The following is a 23,583-nucleotide window of genomic DNA, read 5'->3' on the forward strand; positions in this document are numbered from 1 at the left end:
GCCTGGTACACCTCAATCAGATCACCTCGCAGGTGCCTAGTCTCCAGCCGCTGTAATTTGCAGAACTTAAGCCTCTCTTGGTAAGAGGATCCCTTCATTCCCCTCACCAATCTTGTTGCCCTTCTCTGTACACGCTCAAGTAAATCTACATCCTTCCTAAAATGAGGCCTCCAGACCTGTACGCAGTACTCAAGGCGTGGCCTGACCATTGCCTTGTACAAGGGGATAATCATCTCCTTTTCCCCATTAGCAAAATTCCTGTATATCACTGACAAAACCCCATGACATTGTCACCTTTTCGTTCTCTACGATCCTAAGTGTAGTACCACAGAGTTGGTACGTTTCGCTTATGTTACTGTGACCCATATGCAGTACTTTGCATTTGTCGATGTTAAACTTCAGTTGCCACTTCTCAGCCCATCTGCCCAACTTTTCTAGATCCTGTTGCAGTGGCACACTGCCAATACTGTCATTAACAACCCTGCCAACTTTAGTATCAACGTGGATATTAAGTTGTTTTCTCTATTAATTAAGGGATTCCCTGTAATTTATGTTATTAATGATATTTGAAAATAAGAAAGTTTGTATTCTTTAATCTAATTTTTGCTCTTTAAGCTACCTTCTTTATTTTAATTGTAATAGATACTAAAATTAAATTTATTTTGACTACCTATTCTTTTTTTTTTCCGAAATAACTCTTAGATCTGAATGTAAACTGTTCGCGTTTAATAGAAAACCTATTCGATGTGTATCAATATGGTCTCAATTTTGGACATTCGCAGAAGTTGCTGCTGAACTGATTATTGGTTGTTTTCTCTACTTTTGTTTATAAACTGAGCGACAATTTTAATAGAACAAAATGTTTTATGGATAGCCACGTCTACAGTACTCTGGATGGCAAGTCATCCTCGTTTAGATGATTCTTTGAGATGGTAGGCCGTTGGACGACTTGAAGCCAGCAGAGGTGGCACGCGTTGGCTTAATGTGTCACGCAGTGTCGTCTCTGCACGATGGAAGCAGTTTCAGAAGAGAGGAACCATTACAAGATCTGGCCGAGGGCTACGTCAACCCTCTAACAGCAAGAAGGAACCTTACGATGTCCTGTCTCTTGAGGTTGCTGCGACCACAGGTGAAAACATTTCCATCTGGACTGTGTTCAGTAGACTCAATTCAAGTGGACTCTAAGCAAAGAAGCCAGTGGTTTTCATCTCATTAACCCCAAACCACCGTAGAGCTCGTCGAAATTGGTTCCATGAACATGTGACTGGTAGCCCTGACAAATGGGGCACAGTTCCGTTCTCTGATGAGTCCCGTTTTAGCCTTCGAACAGATTCTAAACGATATTTTATTTTATTTTATTTTATTTTATTAATAACAAGATACACAACAGGTAACCATTAACAGTATTTAACAGGAGGGATGGTCCCGCCCTCGTTGTCTCCAGATATTTCATCTGGAGACAACGAGGGCGGGACCATCCCTCCAACGTCATTAAAAGGGACAATTGCGATGGAGGCGGTGTTCTCATGTGAGGCGGAATAATGATCAACGGCCGCACCCCTCCATGTTTTTGATAGGGGTACGGTAACTGCATGAAGGTACCCAAACAGATCCTCGAACCCTATGTGCTACTTTTTAGGGCGCTGTGGTTGACCCAGGTTTTCTTTTCATGCACGACGCCACTGCACATACAATAGAGCTCAAGTGGTGGAGAAATATATTGAAACTGAAGATATCCAACGACTGCAGTGACCAGCACGATCAGCAGACTTAAATCCGATCGAACATCTGTGGGACGTCCTTGGACGTTGCATTGTACTCCGATAGCCACTCCTGGGTCACTTAGTAAGCTAAGGTCTGCGCTGGTGGAAGAATGGGATTTGTTGCCACAAAATCTTATAAACACCCTTATATCGAGCATGGTTCACCGCTGTCAGACCTGTTTAGCGGTTGGAGGGGACCATACTGATGTCATGTGACCATATTTTCGAGCATCTTGTATCGACTTCTGTAATGTGACCTTTTGGTAATTATTTTACAACCCCTATAAATGCCCCTTATACCTGTCCGAAGTTTCTCGCCATTTCCTCATTTCATCATTATTCTATGGTACGCCACCCTGCCAAATTTTGTCCTACTTCACGAGTTACACCACATTTTTTATGTGTTCTTTTAATTTTGTCGAGCAGTGTATAAGAAATACGCTTGCACTGCCAATGGTAAATTTTAATTTGATTGTATAACCCTATTTAACAAAAACTAGCCCCCTTTTTGTAACTTTACGCGCAAATTGCAAAAATGCAATCGAAATCCATCTATACAAACTGCGACATTCAAATTACTGAAGCTTACTTTCAATTCCTATATTTCGCCTGCAAATGGTAGACATCATCATTTACAAGATCCCCTGTAATGGACGGCTGTAGAAAGACTTGGAGAAGGACAGTCGCGGGTTGAGATAGCAAAATGGCTGAAAGTGTTAAGAGAGATGGTGTTGATACACCAGAAACAATTTCAAGAGCAAGGATCCATTGCGAAGGGAACAAGAAAAGCCATCCGAGAGTTGCTTGAGCCCAGAACGATTGGTACCTTGCTCTATATAAAAGAGAAATACTATAGTGACAAATGGAGCGGTAAAATGCCACCACACCAGCTGTCTAGAGTCTTCTATGTTTTTTGGAAAGATTTCAAAATGAGTGGTTGCGGTATAATGTCCGTGGTATATAATGCCTGTAAATCTTAAGTTATACAGTGGCCGGTTTGCTTGTTTTTTTTTAATAAAAATTAGAATTCGATTTACTGAGTGAGGGACCAATGCAACCATCGCCCGAGGCCGGCTAAAGATATCCAACGACTCTTCCATTTTCCATCTCCTCGGGATTAGAACCCAGGCATTTCCCACAAACCGTAGAACGGCAGTAATCTTAAACCATCTTTCTAGTGGCGAGGTGACACTGTATTCTGTACCAAGAGATCAGTGGCCTGTGTCTACAGACTGAGGCAGGAATGCGATGGATTCTTTTCAGTCAACAACGCAATTATCCACCGTGCAGAAAATGTATCCGAATGGTTCGAGGAACATATCCAAGATTTCAAACATCTACCCTGGCTGCTTAATCTCCAGATCTGAATCCAGTTGACAATGTCTGCTGTGTTGGAAAGGACAGTTCGGTTTCGCAGTTCTCTACTGAGCACAATACAGCAGCTGACTCTTTCCTGTTGGAAAGAGTGGTCAAATCTGGAGCTAGATTCCCTCAGACACTTAGTGGAATCAATGCCAGAACAAGCAAGGATTGTAATTCGAGCAAAAGGTGACCCTACTACGTATTGATGAAAGGTTTCTAATTTTTTGACCGGTGAGTGTACGCTGATACCATAAAATCAATCATTATTAGTAACAGATTTGCAATCTTGTTAATATAATCTGTACAGGACGTAAGTGAAATTTTACTGTAAGTGGTCTAAAATTTTAATCTCTCTAAGTGAAAAAACAAACTTCTTACAAGAAATCTTATTTGTGCATGCTGTTAGCAGAACGTTTTTTGTTTTTGCTCATTTTCTAAGATAAATTTTTATTGAATATAAATTATACAAGTAGTATTGCTTTAACACATACTTGGGTTCACTAACTGCCAAGAAAATTAAGTTGTCATTCATCTACTGTACTTCTTTTCTGGGACATTTTATTGTCATATTTTTTTCCAACACCCTGTATTTTTGTCAGCAACAAACTATCTGTTTATCGATAACAACGAAGAAGTAACTGGTCACACGATAACAAGACTACATTTTATTCTTCAAATTAAGTTCGTAGTTGTCTGAAGAATATTTTGCAATTGGTATTTCAGGTTTTTTGAACATGATAATCATTTACTGCACGCATGTAACTGCTGAGTTGTTGTTAAACGACAGGGATTCGTTGAGAAATAATTGGCTGTAACTGAAGATTAGTGTCTTGTTTAAATATACGAGGATAACAAGTTATCTCCTCCTTTTTAAGGAATCCCTTAAGGAATGATAAATATTCTTTGCTGTTTACAGATGAAAGTCTCCTTGGAAGAAAAAACTTTATTGAAAATCATTTTTATCTGTCATATTAATTTGAATTCGCTTTTATTAATGATCTTTGCTTTTAATAAAATTAACACCAATCATATACACTCACCAGCCAGACAATTAGAAACCTTTATGCAATATTTAGTCGGGCCACGTTTTGCCAAAATTACAAACGTACAGTACAGTTCACGCCAATTGCAAAAGGTTTTTTATTTTTTGGCCTGTGACTATAGAATATCAGTATACATTATGTGTTCGCCCTAAAGCAAAAAGTGACCATCCAATTCCACTTTGAACTTTATCAATCTCTCCGCCTTGGCCCCTTTGGTTTGGTTGTTAGACCGCATTTAGAATATTGGGTTCAAATCAAGAGAACACACTTGTTTCTGAAGCAATCCAGCATGTGTAATACCATAATAAAGGACGGTAACATAACAACCGACAAGACGTTCCTCACAACAGGCCAGACATAATCCTCATCGACAAGAAGGAAATGGCTACCAACTGATCGACATAGCGGTGCCCAACACCAGCAACCTCCAAAAAACATGCGAGGAAAAGATCAGGAAGTCAAAGATATGTGGAAAATGGAACAAGTAATGACTATCCCGATCACCTTGTCACCCACAGGCATGATATCAAAGAGTCTCCATAAGAACCTAGTAACAATAGTCCTCCCAGAGAACACTTACATGGAATACCAGAAAGCTACGATTCTGAACACCTGTAGGACAGTCAGAGAGTTTCCTTGACCAATAGTAATAATAATAAGATAACAATAATAATTAATTATAAGATAGTAATAATAATACTATTACTAAATGTTTCATGTATGCTGAGAGCAAGTTATCTTCCTTTAATCAAGAAGAACCGTGTGAGCACACGAGCATTCCTCCCTACACCACCCTTCTCCTTCATACATCTTCCAGTTGAGCAATACTTCCTTTGGTATTCTTTATACTTTTATTTGATTTCTCGCTTTAGGAGGTTCGGGTTTGCTGACTCTGACCTATCGAAGATAGGTCAGAGTCAGCAAACCCGAACCTCGTTCCAATCCCGAACCCACAAGATGACTAATTTTATTTTGTCTAGCTGTATGCATATAAGATCATCATCAGTGCAGTAAATATAAAGCCATAACAGCCGGTGATCACGTGCCAGTTTTTCTATTTGGAATTTCTAATGCACATATTGTCGACTCTTAAGTTATTTTTGCTAAAAGCACCTTTGATAAGAAAATTTTATGTTCCCATGTTTCATAGCAGAACGAACTCCACCCTCTTGGCGAGTTGCTTGGTATTGCACTACTGTCAAACAAATGGCATTGCGGAAAACTTATTGTGCTATTTATTTAAAAGACGACATACTGCTGTGACAGCCTAGTTCAGAGCTCACCAGTCTCTCGTCAGATAGCGGATGGTATATAGTGATAATTTTCGAAAGTGGGAAAGAATAAACCATAGCTTTTCCTGTGTTTAATCTGCACAGGTCGAAAAACTCATAAAAGGAGGTAGTCTCCTTGCTTTTTTTTTTTTCAGAAATATCAAATAACTTTAGCCAAAAATAGCTATTTTAAGTTGATTTGCACATCCATAATGATTTGCAGATCCAGTAGAAAAAATATAGTCATTAAAGTACCTAAAAATACCATACCTTTAAAACTGGACCATCATGTACCAATACGTATATGTTTTTCCTAAAGGTGTGAAGGAACCTTTTCACATTGCAAGTTGTTAGAATCAACTCGAGGAGTATTTAATTAATAGATAAAATTACACATTAATCACGCTGAATAATTTTATAATTATAATAAAGTTTAATTTAATTTCTTATTAGTCTATTTTATCAACTTATTCCTAAATTCCAGAGTCAAACTCCTTGATTGGTTTCTTAAATGAGCTGCACAAAATTTTGATGATTTTGTGTAATTGTAGCTGTTTGTGCAGGCCAGATATTTTTATTTTTGCCATGCATCTAAACTGGAAACGACTTCTCAAAAAGAGATGCGTAGCCATAAATATAACTACCACCAGATGGCGTTTTCTGTTAAGCTAATGGCGAAAAATTCTGTAATATTTGCTATCTTTTTGTGATTTATAGATTACACCACACCATTATTAGAAACTCATAAAAAGACCTTTTTTTGTGGATGTTTTTTTTTTTTTTTTTTTTTTTTTAAAGTTTATTGAACATATTTTCTCAATCTAATGTTGACCATTTCTTTTGTAGAGGAAGGAAGAGGTTGGTCATGAAGTCTGTTGCCATGGAAACAACAGATGACAGTGGCAGTCAACCAACTGACGATCAGCCAGTGTCTTTGGAGATCAATATCCCGGAGCTCGTGCTGCAGGTATTTTTTTTTTCTTTTCTTTTTTTCTTTCTTTATCTTTTCTTTACATTCTGAACAAATATTGCGTATTTATATAAATGTATGCATTTTTAAAGTTAATGAACTATAAACGAGGATATTCTATTTCTAAGTCACGCGAGTTAAAAAGAAATGTCTTTCTCTAGAATCATAACGGAAATTGGAGTTGGGGCTGCTTGTTCTGAGCAGCAGTCCTTTTAATTATATTTTTAAGTTACTTACGTCGGATTTCTTTTATTCTCTTTCTCTCTCTCTCTCTCTTTCTCTGGCATTTATGGAAAGATAAATGAAGTGAGCAGTATTAACTAGAAAAATAAAATACAAAAGCAGAACTAGATCACAAGCCCTTGCTAATTGCGTATCTCTCACTGGGGAGTACGTTATTTTAGAACATCAAGGAATAAAGTTCATTTACGAGTTAAACTGTGCTTTTGTTCTACCATTCTTATAAGAAGAGGTTCTGTTTTTGTTTAGTCGTATTTCAGTCGATAAAGAAGCATTTTATGAAGGAATTTTGAGTTACGTTCATATAATTTGCGTAGAAAATGAAACAAGCCAGAGCAGTGCAATAAATAAATCTTTATTGCGAGGATATACATACAAACAGCAAAGTATATATATATATAAGGCAAAGTTCCCTCCACAGCTGGAAAGATGGCCAGGGGATTTACATAGTTTAAGAATTAGGTAAAACTTTAAAACAGGATGCGCACTCCAGTAGCCTGCTTGATTTTAATATTGTCAAATATTTGGGGTTCCTGTGTGGCTGCTGATCTGGTGTTTTGCAAGGTCCTAAAAGAAACCAATAAATTCATTACAGATGGCTATAGACACGAAGTAAAGTTGAATATTTGTTCTTGTATGTGATTATAACAACAACAAAGAATTTTGATAAAATTTAATCTTCTAGTTTTGATATTTTTGGAGTTTGATGAATACTCTTCAGAAAATTCACATTTTCTGAAATTCAGCCAGAGAATGTGAGTGACCTTGAACTGCCCGTTGTTTTTCTCCCTACTTTATTATTGCACTCTGTATGATCAGCTATAATGGGGACAAATAAACCTTGGATGTGCGGATTTATTAAATTTAATCTAATCTATTGTGTTCCTTAAAATAAAATCTTCAAATTAATCCTTATTTTAGTTTTCTCAAATGTATGCGACAGAATTGCATTTGAGAGCCCCCGGAAAATAAAGAGAGCACCTTTGTTTTTCAGAAATGCATGCAGTTCAACCGTGAAGAGCTGATTTGGGATGTGAAGCAGCAGATCTTGGCCTCCCTCCCCAAGGTAAGGAGCTCACCCACACTTTTCTCAGTGTTTGTTTTTGAATATTGTCATCTGAGCGCAGTCACGTGAACTGTATTTATGAACCCTCGTTTCATTTCTCGTCTTTGATTATACAGCATTCACAGAACACACCGGGGATTCACTGCAATCAGCGACCTGAAGGCTGAACGCAGTGTACTCTGAATATATTGGCACCTTCTCACCAGTGACGCTGATACATCAGTCTGAGCACGAACTCCACTGTCTCTTGACACATCACAAGACGATAAGGAGAGAGCTGCGCCGCCATTTTTTTTTCTCTCTCTCTTTTACCCTAAGAATTGTAAGGGAGGAAAAGAAAGGGAACAAAACCGGTGAAAAAATAAAGACATTAAATAAAATAAATAATAATACACTTGCTTTAAAGAGTCATATTTTAAAAACCACTGCCCTACAATTATACTGCTTCACCTTTTCCGTCCGTTTATCCGTGCGCATGTAATAACTGGTCTTCCAAAGGACCGTCTTTTGGAAGACGAGTTTCTTTGGTTCACGGGAGGTTTTTTACAACCAATTACTAGTCCATCGAATAGTAATAGTATTCACCAAAATATCACATGGCGAGGATTTATTAAATTAATAAATAAGTTACTCTGAAGAAGGTTATTGAAATTTAAAACTATTGTGTGGACCTTCTACTGCCAACACTAAACACAAAACTATCGATTTTAAAGTGGGTTCCAATTTTTCCTGTCTTTTTAACAAAAATTCTGCTCAGTAATGCAGTATTAGGAGACTCCAATCAAGTGATAATCTCGGAAGATTTTTGAACACAGACTCGATCATTTTACTCAAGAAATGTTCTTCGACAGTGAAGATTTTTTTTTGTCTGACGGAAAGGAAAATTGCAATGCCTGTAAAGCAATTATTTTTCTCGGGATCTCCAATTTTTTTTTTTTTTTTTAGAAATGAAGTCAACATATGGCCCGTAGTTCCAGGATAGATAAGCCTTCGGTCTGGTTTAATCACTGGAATCTTTCTCTCTTGCCATTATTATCAGCCTAATGCTCTGTGGGGGTGGGAGGGGGCATATAACCATCAGGGTATACGTAATCGAAAAATAATCTCTAATTTAGCTTCATTTATCTCGAAGTTTAACACCAATATTTCCAATTTACTCAGGCTTAGGGGATGGGAGTTTACCCCAATCATTCCCTCCTACATTCGCCACTGTTATAGAGTGACATTTGTAAGGTTCCCTTTTCGAAAATGGGTTTTCATCCCACTAAACAGGCAAACCCAATTTACGGACTCCATATGCAGGCGTCTCATTACCTTGATTCGCTCGATGAAAATCCAGACAATTCAACAGAATCGTCTTGGACTTTGGTAACACTCCCTTCCTTCTGCTACTGCCTATCTTAAAATATACTGCTTTATCTGGACATCCATGCGTTGATAGTTGGTCACATCCTACGCGAGCACAAATTTAAGACACCTATAAATAGGCTCGTAGGCCTTCCAAGAGACAGTAGTAAGATTATGAATTCAAGATGCCATGATCAAAGGAGTTAACAGGTTCCAGCACGGAATAATAATTGGGTGCCACATAATCGGTTTCTACTGGACATTTCAACGGCACTGACGATACCTAGGTCTGTAATTGGTGATGCAAATGGAAGCGGACTGGTGCTGAAACCATCACTAAATCACCAAGAAAATCTTCGAACAGAGCGCGAGAGGAGAATCCTGCAAATAATCGTCCGCTTTGAACGCAGATTGACTTTGTGGCAGCACATACATCCCTCATGAGACGATTGGGACTCGCGGAAACGCATATCAACAGCACTGATATGGGTTACCACTTCTAGCTTGGTGTAAAGTCGGCCGTTCTTGGACAGTAAACCAATGGAAAGTTGTGTTTTGGGGTGACGAGTCACGGCACACGGTTTATCAGTCTAAATTGTCATGCCTGGGTGTGGTAGATGGTCGGAGAAAGGGACCTGCTTGACTGTAAGTTTGATGCATGATGGTCTTGGGCTATTTTTCTTGGTTTGGTCTGGGACCATTGGTTGTTTCGTACACAGCCATGAATGTTGAGGTCTGTCAAGAATTTCTGGACAATAATGCGATACCTATGTTGTAGCAGCACTTCGGGGAAGGCCCATATCTCTATCAACAGGACCACGCTCCATGCCATACTGCTTGAGTTGTGATGGATTGGTTTGAGGACATGAGCATTAAAAGGTCGTACCAGCCATCCCATAGTCCTGACCTCAGTCCTATAGAGAACCACTGGGACGAAATGGATCGTAGGTGCGTACGAGGAGAGACTGCCCAAAAAAACAGAGCTGAACTGGTTGCCAATTTGAAGGCCGAAAATATCGGAAGACATTTACAAAAAACTAATAGAGAGTGTCCCACGGAGACTAGAGGCTGTTATGAAGGCTAAAGGTTTCACCATACTTTATTAGTTTTCCTGTAAATAAATGTTATTTATAAATACGCAGGCGTCCGCATATTAATGGTAGTGCAGTGTATGTTTACTATTAGATCTCGCATTCTTATATTTCGTACTTGTCACGTTCCTCAATGATACAGTAGTCAATGTCATTAGCAAGCGACTGATGATTTTGATTGCTTTAATCCAGTGACTTCCTCAGTAGATAAGAACCCCACGTAGCGAATAGATGAATTCCCGATTAGGCTTGTCTTAACAATTTCTTAATTGTCCTTGATGCTAGAAGGGTGGTGTGAAGATAGTTCTTCCAGTGATGTTCTTCAATGCTACTATGACCGAAAGAAACCAGAGACTCATGATATGATTCGGCATAAATCTACCACTTCGTTTATTTCAAAGCTAGTTGGTCAAGCTAAGAAATGACATCAAATTATAGTGCTTATCTTAGAGATTCTTATATAGTTTCTCTCTCTGAATAACGATAGTGTGAATGCTTGAACAGGAAACCTCCTTCGTGGGATCATTAACATTCAAATCTACAGCAGACTGTTGGATGTTTTCACTACTTTTTTTTTTTCTCCTGACATTCCTACCAGCCCATTTTGTCTTTTTTTCTGAAGGCATTCATCTGTGCAGGCTTTGGTCCTCATCGCAGTCTAGGTGCGTAGACCACCTCAATTACGAGGTTACTGAACTTGTGATAGCAGTTTCCCCGCAACATGGGAGAGGTTCCGCATTAGAATTTGGTATTATGCACCGACAGTGTTCATTCAGACTCACTTTAGAGACGAGTTAAAGAAAATTACGGTTGTCTCGAGCTAAGCAAACATATAATTGTTCAATAAAGTTTTTGCATAGAATTCCTATTAGTTGTAATGTTAGATAATTATAAGTAGTTACCGTGTTCTTCGTCTAATGCGTGCCCAATTACTGAATACATTTTGTGAATACGATTGCATAATATTAGGAGTCCCTCTCTGCCTTATGAGTTGTTTTGGGACCGAGAGTTGGGGTCTTGGAACACTGGGGAGGGGTTTTTCTTCTTCGTGCAGCGCGGATATTTCATCTAAGACTCCACTGGATTTTGATGTACCTATAAATATTGTATACTCATTAAGGTCTTCACATCCAAAGTTATTTTGAAAATTTTGATAAAATCAAATAGGTTTTTACTAATTATTTTTATGTTCAATAGGAGCTGAAAGAAGGCTTTAATTATGGCCTCTTCTGCCCACCTGTGAATGGAAAAGCAGGAAAGTTTTTAGATGAAGAACGTCCCTTAGCAGACTACCCTTTTTCCGATCCCTCAGGATATTTAGAAGTAAGTAAGAGTTTAGCTTATTTTTACGTATTACATAACGCTGGTAAAACTAAATATAAGCACCACACCAGACAAGAAACATATCGCAGTAGCACACGTGTTTGGATTGACCATGGTTCAAGCTCTTGTGCTTGCTAAATACGGTAATGGTTTTATGTTTGTCAAAATGATCGAACTCCTCTGTAGTCGTGTCAGATTATAAACAGAAATGATATCATATCATTGGCTTTCAAAGTACATAATCTTTTACTATTTTCTTCTTTCCTTCTGGGTTACTTAATCGGGCTATAAGGGAGCTGCAATAATATTGGCTTCCCTCAAAAAAATACTCCACATTTGCATATGCATGGATGCCCTCACTAATGAACTGGTCGCTTTTCTATCGCTTAGGAACACGAGAATTTGGATGAGGCAATGAATAATTAATTATAGACTAAGCATTTAACTATAAAATTGCATCTTATTTAATTTAAATCAATATATATCCTCTCTCAAAAAAAAAAAAATCCGAAGTCATCCTTCAAATATTTAATGAGGCATTTGAATTGATCGAAAATGTTTTGGTATGAAATTAATTAATTACCACTAATTAGAAGGTTGTTCTCCCTCGGACACTCAATTTACTGACGTTATGCAGCAAAGGAAAAAAAGGAAATTATCTATTTACTCTGGAAATTTGTCTATTTGAAATTTTTCTACAAATTTCATCAATAGCCTTAGTTTTGTGAGAAAAAACTAAATTTCATACAAATACATGAAACATATTTTGGAGGAACTCCATCACGAGTTGCCTGGGTATTACACTACTTACTTTAAAATAAAAAGCACTGATTCAGATGGAGAAGTATATCGCTGTTTATTTATAAAATGATATATTAACATTTTTTTTTAATTTGCGGTTGTTGCTGTGGATATAAAACTGTCTTTAAAAAAGCATATATTAATTTTTAAAAATAAAAAATAAGAGAATATTTAATTTGGGGCTGATCAGGAACGCTTCATATTCAGGAACCATATTGTCTATTCAAGATGATTCTATGACGTCATCCAGAGATTTCACTATTGTTCATGATTCGTTGTTGTTGTAAAAATTTTAAACATAGCATCACTGTCTCTTAACTAATATCACAATTTTTACTTAAAAATAATGAAAAATTAAATTTAATTTGATTTATTTCATTTATTTTTCAATTTTATTGTCTTTTTTGGACTCTAAATAAAAATTTATTTAAACACCTTTCTCTTTTTTCTTAATATAGGTTAAATTGCATTTAGTTTACTTAACTATAACTATTTCAGATTAAACAGTTAATTAGCATAATCAGATTAAGTTGAGTTACAGACTTTTTGCCTTCCCCCATCCCAAAAATCATTATAATTTATTTTTATTTAGTTCAGTATTGCTGCATATTATGCACTCACTTGCCAAAAAATTAGAAACCTTTTGCAATTGCGACAGAATGGAGTTGAAGGCAATTCTTTGCCTTCAACTCCAAAACTGGAATGTGGAACAGTGGAAAAAGATCATGTGTTCTAACGAGACTTGCTTTACACTTGCTTAATGATCTTGGTAAAGCACCTCCTACCATTCCCAGTACGCTCCATACAATCCATCCTATGGTCCTCCATCAATAGGATGTCAGGCGGATTTTTATCAATCTAAGAACGCTCCAGCTCCTGATGGTATTTCTCCACATGTTCTCAAAACCTGTGCTCCTAAACTTACTCCTGTTCTGTGTCGCCTTTTTTTCACTTTCTTATTTCAAAGGTGTTTTCCTTCTGCTTGGAAATTTGCTCATATCCAGCCAGTTCCTAAAAAGGGTGACAAGTCCCTCCCATCCAATTATCGTCCCATTACAATTACTTCTACTCTTTCTAAAGTAATGGAGAACTCAATTAACCGCCAACTCATAAACTATCTAGAAAACTTCCATGTGATCAATGATCGCCAGTATGGATTCCATCAGTGTTGCTCTACTGGTGATATTCTGCCATATGTTAACCATCTATGAGCAAATTCACTGGAAAAGTTTTGGTGAAACTCAAGAAATTGCTCTTGACATTTCAAAGGCTTTTGATCGTGTTTGGCATAAAGATCTTCTAAAGACGTTTCCATCTTATGGTTGCCAAGTGTTTTTTGTAATTGGTTATCCAGTTTTCCTCTGATCGCTCACTGAGGGTGATGGTAGATGTCTCTCTGTCTTCTAACTTCTGCACTAATGATGGTATTCCCCAAGGTTTAGTTCGTTCTCCCTCTCTTTTCCTGTTGTGCATTAATGATCTTTTTCCATTGACCAGAAATCCTATCCATAGTTTTGCTGATAATAGCACATTGTATTCCACCTTCCTGTTTGAGAAACCTTTCCTTGCACGAACAGCTTCAACTTCTTGAATATCTACTACTAGTTCCTTAATTGCTGTTCTGCAAGTTCTTTGATTGTAAAGCCATTCTTTGCATTCCATCTAAAATCAACAGGATACCATTGTATCCTGTTGATTTCAGATGGAATGCAAAGAATGGCTTTACAATCTTGGAAATCTGGCTGATAGATTGTGACAGATCTATTTCCTGTCCCTACTTAATTGATCTGTCGATCCTCCCCTTCTGACGTTGTTCCGAAGCCACCAGATTTTCCTGGCCACCCATGGTTGTCAATAGTATCCAACCGGGTGTCACGACTCACACTAACAGCGATCTTGTTTTTATTCATTTAAAAAGCCAAATAAAAATCTCATTTTATTCATTCGAAAAGCTCACTGGTGTCCATCACTTAGTGTCCATCTCCTCAAAGTGGAAAATAAAGGAGAGGTTAGTGTCCCACATTATCCACAAATCTTGATGATTATTAACTGTTCGAATATATGATCCATTAATGTACACTGGATGTCTCTCTTCTTTTTAGCGAATCATATTAGCAGATCTGTCTGGGTAGATTTCGTGTTCAAACTTTGTTGGGGTTGAATCTTCAGAAGTAATGACCAATTTTATGTCGTCTGCGTAGGAGATAAGACGTTTTCAAACAACTTATTCACCATCCTTTTTAGTACAATTTTCCTCAATTATTGCTGTAATATATTTGAAATTAAACGTGCTTGCTACCAACCAGCAAAGGTGATTTTATTTTATTTTCATTACGATTTTTTTAGCTAAGGTACAAAAGACGCATCTACAAGGTGATGAATGTAGAAGAGAAACAGCTCAAACAGTTGCACACCAGGGTAAGTGTTTATTAAATATGTGCTTCCCATCTGCTTTCATTAAACTCGCCATCTCAACTAATTTAATTTAATTATAGGGTCTTCAGTTAATTAGGTTGTTGTAGTTGGATTTTAGGATCGTCAGCAACCAAGGCCATGTTGCTCCATGTTTATTGTCTGTAAATTGCGTGTGTTCTGTGTTTGATTTCCTGTTTGCTGGACGAAAAACCCAAAAGTTGATAGAGTCTCAGTCCTCCCCACCCGGATGGAAAAGACCTGAGTTCGAGTCCCATCAATGAAGGGAGGAATTTTTATGGGCCTTTTTGACAACGTGGCCGAGTTAGTCGGTCTCAGGTGAGGGCAGCGTGTTTCTTTCTCCCGGAAACTCGGGTTTTTTGTCCAGAAAACAGAAAATCGACTTCAGAACGGCTGCTGGTGCTCCTAAAACCCAACAACAATAACAATCTCTTTGAAACTTTGGTTCGTGAAGATTAAATACGACTGCTTCATCCTCGAAGATGATCCACCCTCTGATTTCCCCTCATCTTCAAAAACCATTCATTCAATCGCTCATGTTCGTGATCTGATCAGGAGCGATCAAGTCTAACTGACTCCAAAGTGACTAATGAAACTGGTTTTTCTTATTGGGCATATCAATCAATTTTATTATGAGATTTGGATTATTCAGAAGACGACGCAGGAACTATTAGCAATTCCAAAGTTCCACAAGCGTTGGAGCTTACAAATTGTTTTATCCAAACAATCGGAGCTCCATTTCCCAAATATTAGTTGAGTCTCCGAACTTTTTGATCACACCTCTCATGTACAGGATTTACAAAATAGATAATCGAAATATTTAACAAGATAAAATGCTAATTTTTTTGATAATAACTAATGAATTTAGCACTCGTTTATGGTTAGAAGTAAATTCTCGCGTATTAAAATTTCTACTTGAACTTTTTAAAAATGAAATGCAATTTTAAAAATCGTAAAAATTTTTTTATGAATTTATAAACGCACTGTGAGTTTTAAACTTAATTTAATCGAGAAATTTGATGAAGAAAAGTAAGTATACCTTAGCAGAAAAAGTATACCATTGAAATAGGTGATTTTTAAATTTTTAGGTGATTTTTAAAATGGTGAAATTTGGGTGATTTTTAAAATGGTGAAATTTTGGTGATTTTTAAAATGGTGAAATTTAGGTGATTTTTTTTTTTTTTTCTGACAGCTTCTGTTTATTTTTCTGAAATGATGAGGGAATTATAAAATCTGGATTTTAAACACGTGTATCTTGTGTTGTTCGACTCTGGCTATAATTCATTCTAACTACACTGAATTTGAATAAAAATAGTCACGCTCTGTATTTTTGGAATAATGTTTTTCCATCTGCTTCCGGTAAGCTGCAAGTGTGGCTGTGGAATTTCTCTAAGACAGATTTAGGGGTGTCGAAATAAATTTAAACTGTTTATCTAACCTCTGCTTTCAGTATCATAAAAAGTAAAACATATAAAGGCACTTCACGTAACCGTTCATGCTCCTTCGCCAGATAGGAGTACAGTCTGCTGATTTTAAGAGTTCCATGACCTTTATCTCCTTTCGAGAAAAATACTGTATTCTGGTTTTCTGGATAAACTTTGAATAGTGTTTTTGGTGAACAAAAAGATAATAAAATACTCTGTATCTAAGTTACTACATTGTTATTTTGTTCTCCTATATGTTTGCAGTTGTGATAAATATTATTGAAGGAGAAAAAATTAATGATTTATTCTCTCTAGGCGAACCTGCGTCGATTATTAGATCACGTGAATAACGGGCACGTGGAGAAGATCACAAAGATGTGCACAAGAGGACTAGATCCTAACTTCCATTGTTCTGAAACGGGTGGTAAGTTTTTGATGTCTCCTACTGTATCTATTTATTTTTTCCATGTGATATTGGATGGGAAAAAAAATAATAATATTAATTCCCGGATCTCTATTGATCTGATTTTAATTAAATTTGGAATAGTGCTACAAATATTTCTAAACGACCCCAAATATATGAAAATCCATCCATTAGGAGTGAGTTATTGCATGCGGATGGACAGACGGACATGGCGAAGATAATAGGCGTTTTACGTATGTGCCTAAAAATGATAATAGGGATTAATATTACATAAAATAAATAAAACCAGTTACAGAAGCCTAGTAATCCCATAATAGTTTTCAATATAAACTTACACAAGAGATTGATGCACTTATGTAGGTACTATGTACACATTGAGGCGCTATCCTACTTGTACATGCCTAATGCTCATATTCTCTCAAATATTTTATGATGTAGACCTACTTAGTCCTTCCTGTTTTAATCAGAGTTAAAATGTAATAGGTATTTCCAGTTAAGTGTGGGTGACAAGGCAACTAAGACTATGAGGTGTGGGTATATTCTGTGGTCAGTTTTCTGAGAGGAATCTCGTATTTATGGGAGCGAAAAGCGTGGCACTAGCTCCTCTAAATTGAAATAAATAAAGAAAATACTTATACTTTGCACTTAAAACAAGAAAAAAAGACGAGTTCTAGTGTTAAAAAAATAAGATTTTCTGTTAAAATCATGAGTAAATTGATTGAATGCTTACTTCTCTCTCTCTCTTCTGCTAATTTTAAGATTTAGCAATCGCACTTTTCTTTGGAAGGTTAAAATAAGTTTCTACTGACTCCGTCTTCAGTTGCCCAAGTATATCCCCTCAATCTATTCGACCATACAAATGTCAGGAAAATTTGGTCATCTATCAAAATTCTGTAAGAAGAAAGATGTATATCTTTTCTGCGCCATTCATGCAAAACCACTCCGAAGTTTGCATCCCCCCCCCTCAGAAAAAGAAAGGCCTTCGAAAGTAAGACAGAGAAAGATGTTGAAATCCATTGGATAAAAATTCATCGATGTATTTCTCTCCAGTGAACAAAACCTCTCTTCGCGTAGAAAGCATTCCATATCCTATATACTGTCAAAATTTCTGCAGAAGAGCCTGCGCCTGTAGTAACCTCTTAGATATTCACCCATTTTCCTCCACCCCCCATTCAAACATATCCATCATAAAGAAACTGAGATAAAAATGCAGAAGCCTCACTCCTATGCATCACTTGATGCATAGGAGTGATGCATAGTTCAGTTTCTGTAGCAGACCAGAAACAACAGAAATTGTTTTTTTTTTAATTCTCATTTCGTGATAGACAAACAGACCTAGGAATACACACAATTTACAAGCATGATACACCGACGCCATATTAATTATGACGTCATCTACCATCACAGGTAGATGAGCATATACGAAAATAAATCAAAGAACAACAGAATCGAAAATATCGCTCTCATTTTTTTTCAAACTTGATGTGTGACTATTTAAAGAGAATAATGTTACAATAAATGTAATTATTGTAACATCATTCTGGATAGAAACGTGTTTTTTTTTCCATAAGAAAGCACTTTTGCAGAATAAGTGAAAGAAATTGTTTAAGTCTGAACTTATGCGTCTTCTTTAATTGATTTTACCAACCCTTGGTACGTTTATTATCAAGTATATTAGCCTGGTATGTTCACCCAATTTGATGCTGAACAGGGATCACACTGAAATGTTTTGATCGGAATCTTACTTGCATACTGTTTATTTCAGAAACAGAGGCCTACATATTGCCATCTTTCAATTTTGATAGCTGACCCTTGACAATGACACTAGGGTTGTGTACTGTATTACAGCTTTTCAATTTATATATATATATACGAATACAATACTTCTTTAGATAACCATACGCAAAATGGGATGAATATTTATTTTGGAGTACCAACATGTTTTAAAGAAATCCTGTATTTTTACATATATAAAAAACAGTGTTTTATAAGTGCCTGTTTTTTGTATATATAAAAAACAGACTTATTAAACAAATTGGCCATTTTCTTTCTTTTGGGATAATTTAACGTTAATTTTGACTCTAAGTTCTTAACCCTTCGACCATTAAAAATATATCCCCTTGTCCATTGTACTGATCTCCTTCAGGACCTTATATACTTCAATCAGGTCCAACTCTAATATGTTTGGTAGCCAAGCTTTGCAATCCGCACCTACTAAGCCGTTCTTTTTATGTGCATTGATCAGCACCCCTCGCCAATCTGGCTGCTCCTCTTTGAACCCTTTTTGGGAACTATGCCTCTTTAATTGTGGTCTCCAAACTTGAACACAGTATTCTAAATGAGGTCTCATCGTCTTATATAAAGGAACAATGACATCATTTTATCTACTTGTGAAGGTCACATATAGGACAGCATATGCCTTTCTAGCCTATTTACACTGCGGGAAAAATTTCATGTCTGACTGAATCATAACCCTTAAGTAAGTTTCGTCCTGAACCACTTACAACTCAGCTCCTTTGTTCCTGGATTTCTATTCCCAAAACGTGCAAAACCTTATATTTAGAAGCATTACACCTTAATTGCCATTTTTCAGACCATTTGTACAACCGATCTAAATCATTTTGGAACGGTCGGTTTCTGGTCGTTAATCACCCTTCTTTCCTTTAAATCATCGCTAAATTTCGACAACTGCCTCTGTTCTCCTTCGTCAATGTCATTAAAAAAAATACTTGTAAGATGCAGAAGTGGTCCCAACTTTGATCCCTGAGGGACTCCACTTACTACACTCGTCCACCCGGAGTGTCCATTTATAACTACACTCTGTCTCTTATCTTTTATGCAGCCCTTGATCCAATGAAGGAGCTTATCAATTATCCCAATTTGCTCCAGTTTATACAACAGCCTTTCGGGAAGAAACTGTATCAGAAGTCTTACTGAAGTCAAATCGTAAATAATGTCAAAGTTGTTCCTTGAATCCAACTGTTTTATGATTTCTTCATAATAATTAACTCGACATGTCAGCAAGTCTTCTCCTTCGCGTGCTGTCATCAAGGTTCCATTTTTATAGAGATGATCCTTAACCACAAACTCCATGATCTTTCCAACCGCTGTGGTCAAACTTATTGGTCTGTATTTGCTCATCATGTTTTTCGCACTTGTTTTGTGGATTGGGGAGACCTTAGCGCTTCTTAGTCTAGGGAATCTAGGGAATCTTCCCATTCTAATTATGGCCCCATTAACATCACCAACAAGATAAGATACTCACATACCGCACTTTTTATTAAAATAGGATGTTCGCAACCGGAGTCTCAGTATCCATTCTTTGAAATGTTCATTTATGACTACTCTCTGTCTGCTATCTTTCAGGCGGCCACTGATCCAATAAAGGATCTTGGAGTTCAAATTTCAGTCCTTGTTGACTGAAATTTGGACTCCAAAAGATACTTACCATTTGTTTTTCACAAATAAGTCGAATTACAGCCCATACACGCTGTGGCATGTATTCCATTAGGAACCTGAGGGAGTGTAGCTGCAGATTTAAACATTCTTCCGTAAGAATATCTGTCAGCTTCTGTATTGTGGTCAGCAAAGAACTACGATGTTCAACTACCCTTTTCAAAGTATCCCATACAATCTTAATTGGATTCAGATGTGAAAAAACTGGTGGCCAGGTTTGAAATCTTTGGAACATTCCTCTAACCATTTAATTACGACTTTTTGCGCGGTGAACAGTTGCGTTTTCTTTTTAGAAGAAACCATCACAAGCTTGGTAAAACTGAAGCACTGCAGGGTGAAGTTGGTCTTTACGACGAGAAGATATTTCATTGGAGGTAATACGACCTTCTAACGGTATGAGTGGATCTAGTCTATACCAACAGAACGTATCCATCTAGCCGCTTGAGCGGTGAACAAGAAAGAATGTGGATGCGTGAGGTTCATCCACCCTCCCATTGGTGCAAAGAAGAGTGGATCAAGACTCATCACACCACACGATCTTTTTGCACTGTTCCACAGTCCAGTCTTAGCGGCACAGCTCCAGCTGAATCTTTCCATTTTTTTTACAGAACCTTTCTGAAAATCAGAAAGATCACACGTATTCCCCAGAAAAGCAGACAGTATTTATCTGATACCAAAGAACTTTTGATCAAACCATTTGAAAATTTTGCACACCGTATGTATAATTATCTATTGATGCTAATCTCAAAAGGTTCAAAATTTTTTTGGTCAGTGAGTATAGATTATATTTAGATTGCAATGACAGAATTGAGACTTTAACTCTGTCGTGTAGTTTGACCTAAAGTAAAGTTGTGATGTATTATCAGTATTAACTCAACCCTTCTTACTCTGCTCTAAACGTAAATTTCTGGACAAGCTCTGTGTACACTAATTCGGTGAACAGATAACTTGATTTCTTTGTTAGTGCGTCTTCCTACCATTTCCACTTATCTGGTCTGGCCTACTTCCGCTCGACCAGATACAGAGAGACAGAAACAACAAAAATCGATATGTTTGCCAGAAGGTGCATCATTCCTTTCTAACCGTCTACAAGTATAATAATAAAATAACGTCAACTGTCTACACGTTTTTAAGTTCATTGAGTTTTTCGCTTGTTTTAGCCAATCTTCGTAAATTACTTGAAAATGATCTATGAATACCCTTGCCCTCGGATTCGTTTCTGTATGATTTAGTCAAGTTAACTTAAGCTCAGAATTCAAAGGAACTGTCCCCCCCCCTCCTTCTGATATATTTTATTCTGTCTTCCAGAAACACCACTGACGCTGACAGCCACCCTAAGGCATCCTGCCAAAGTTATCATGGCTCTCGTGAATGGTGGGGCTCATGTGGACTTCCGAACTAAGGACGGATGTACTGCACTCCATCGAGCTGTGGAAAAGAATAACCTGGAAGCCCTGAAGGTACGTAAACTCTTCTCTCTTCCTTCGGGAAGTAGGTATGGATGTAAGTTTTGTTTATCACTTTGCTGATACGAAAGTAATGGTATCAGTCTATTCTTTGAAAAACATACGGAAACTCTTTAAGGGTAAAAACCTTGACATCTTAGCGGTCCAATCAGAATTCACATTTCCTTTGGAAGCTTCAGGTAGTGGCTACTCCAAACAGCATTGCGGTCCCTAATGCAAAGTTTGTTTTCACGTGAAGGAGCTGTTTTTATAGAGAAACGAATAAGAGTTCTAACCTCAAAGTGTCTTTTGAGTTTTGTGGTTGGACAGCAAAGAGTTGTTTTGTAATTTTTGGAGTTAGTTTGTAGAGCAAAACAACAAGAGATGTTGGTGAAAAGAATTTGTTGACATCCAAAAGAGACTTAACTACTCAAGGCTTTACAAACTGAACGAGGGAAAAGTTAGAAGAAGAAAAGTAAAGAAAAAAAATTGAACCTTCATCGAAAACTTGATTAATACAAGTTATAAGCTGAACTGGAGATTATTAAAACGAAACTAAGATACACAATTCAGTGTATCACGCAGAGATCACAAATTAACAAAATCAGTGCAGTGAGAAGTTTAGGAAAGATGAGAAATTTTGGTGACTTAGAAAGGAGGAATACAGAAAGTGAGTAAAAAGAAAATAATATATTTTTTATCCATTTATTTTGAATAAAAGGATTCACGCCAATTCTTCTCATAGACAGATTGGAAAGTGGATATTTCAGCATGACTCCGTCCATGTTCCTTTAATCCACATATGATTATTATTATTTTTTAACATGTCTACTCAATTGAATCCTATGCTTTTCCAGAAGCATGAATTGGTTGAGGGTTGGGAAGCTGGAAGAAACGTGCGCAAAAACTAGATGAAAGGAACGGGAATGGAGATTATCACTTTAGTGCTTTTCATGTAGGGCACTTGAGCTCCAGTTCCAACTGCTACATAATCTCTAGGGAAGCTTACTCTCCTACCCTTAACCCAGAAGATGCGCATTACCCAGCCGGCCATCGATTAATGATCTCTACTTTTGGTCTCTGGAACAACCCACGCTCCCATGTGTATTTCCTAAAAAATGCAACTTACAGATGCGAAAGTAAAGTGCGTACAAGGTTCTCTTGTATCCCAATTTTCAATCTGTTTGCATTTTCTGCCTTGCTTTGTCACACAGTTGAATTCTCCCAAAGATTGCACTGAATCTTCGTACTCAACCGAACTATTGTAGCCACCAATTTGTCTTTCACCAAATTGTCGAATACATCAAATTGCCATGCACCAAACTGTCGTACAAAGAATTGTCTTGAGGAATTGGCGTGATTCCTCTGAAAGTAATTCCCGGAAAGGAAATTCAAAAAAGCTATCAACTGATTAAAAATTACGGTGGCATTATCAACAAAAACTGGGTATAATCAACAAAATATTATTTTACAAACTTTGGAAGAACGGATCTCAGACAGGGCTTCCATTAAGTCCAAGGCCAGTAGCCGAAGGACCAACCAGTAGGACTATAGAACCATATACAATGAGCAAATTGCTGAAACCTGTGATGCACTATCTATTTACTGCCAGAGACGCATTGAATGTCCCGAGTGCGATCACCTACCCCGACATAGGATGCCCTGGCATCCTATGTCGGGGTAGGATGCCAGGGCATCCTATGTCGGATTGGATGATAAGATCCTAAGAGCATTGGATGCCCTATATCCTATTGGATGTAGGGCATCCAATCCTCTTCTCCCTTCCCCACCCTCCATCCCAACCTTTTCTTCTGATGAGCTCTACCACCAGAAGTCTTTTCCTGCTCTTAACAGCCCTCCTCCACTGTGGTGGATGGGCTCTTCCACAGGGGTGTCCCTCTATCCCTTTAACTTCCTATTTCCAAGTGGAAAGTCTTCTTATCATTCACCTTCTTTATCTTCATCTGTTCCTCTACTCCTCATCTCTCTCCTCCAGTCCCTTTTTCACTTTCCAGAGTTTTTCCCCCTTGCGTCCACCCTGTGTACTTATGCACCTGCACCCCTGACCACTCGGCTATGGCTTATCTCAGTTTGAATATTTTAAGTTCTGCGCCTTTCTACTTT

At 37.4% G+C, this 23,583-nt stretch overlaps 1 protein-coding gene across 3 annotated transcripts in view; it reads left to right on the forward strand.

The window, feature by feature from the left end:
• Window positions 1-23,583, forward strand: part of LOC150082168 (uncharacterized) — a 149,200-nt gene that overhangs the window by 71,577 nt on the left and 54,040 nt on the right. For all 3 annotated transcript variants that reach the window (XM_090379150.1, XM_090379151.1, XM_090379152.1), the window contains exons 2-7: window positions 6,286-6,406; window positions 7,644-7,715; window positions 11,351-11,476; window positions 14,624-14,695; window positions 16,450-16,558; window positions 21,323-21,474. In XM_090379150.1, the coding sequence (XP_090235276.1) occupies window positions 6,305-6,406; window positions 7,644-7,715; window positions 11,351-11,476; window positions 14,624-14,695; window positions 16,450-16,558; window positions 21,323-21,474 (633 nt within the window). In that variant the 5' untranslated portion in view covers window positions 6,286-6,304. The remainder of the gene's footprint in view (window positions 1-6,285; window positions 6,407-7,643; window positions 7,716-11,350; window positions 11,477-14,623; window positions 14,696-16,449; window positions 16,559-21,322; window positions 21,475-23,583) is intronic.

This window comes from Mastigoproctus giganteus, chromosome 8, assembly GCF_048544385.1.
Source record: "Mastigoproctus giganteus isolate SK-2022 chromosome 8, ASM4854438v1, whole genome shotgun sequence".
Classification (NCBI taxonomy): Eukaryota; Metazoa; Arthropoda; class Arachnida; order Uropygi; family Thelyphonidae; genus Mastigoproctus; species Mastigoproctus giganteus.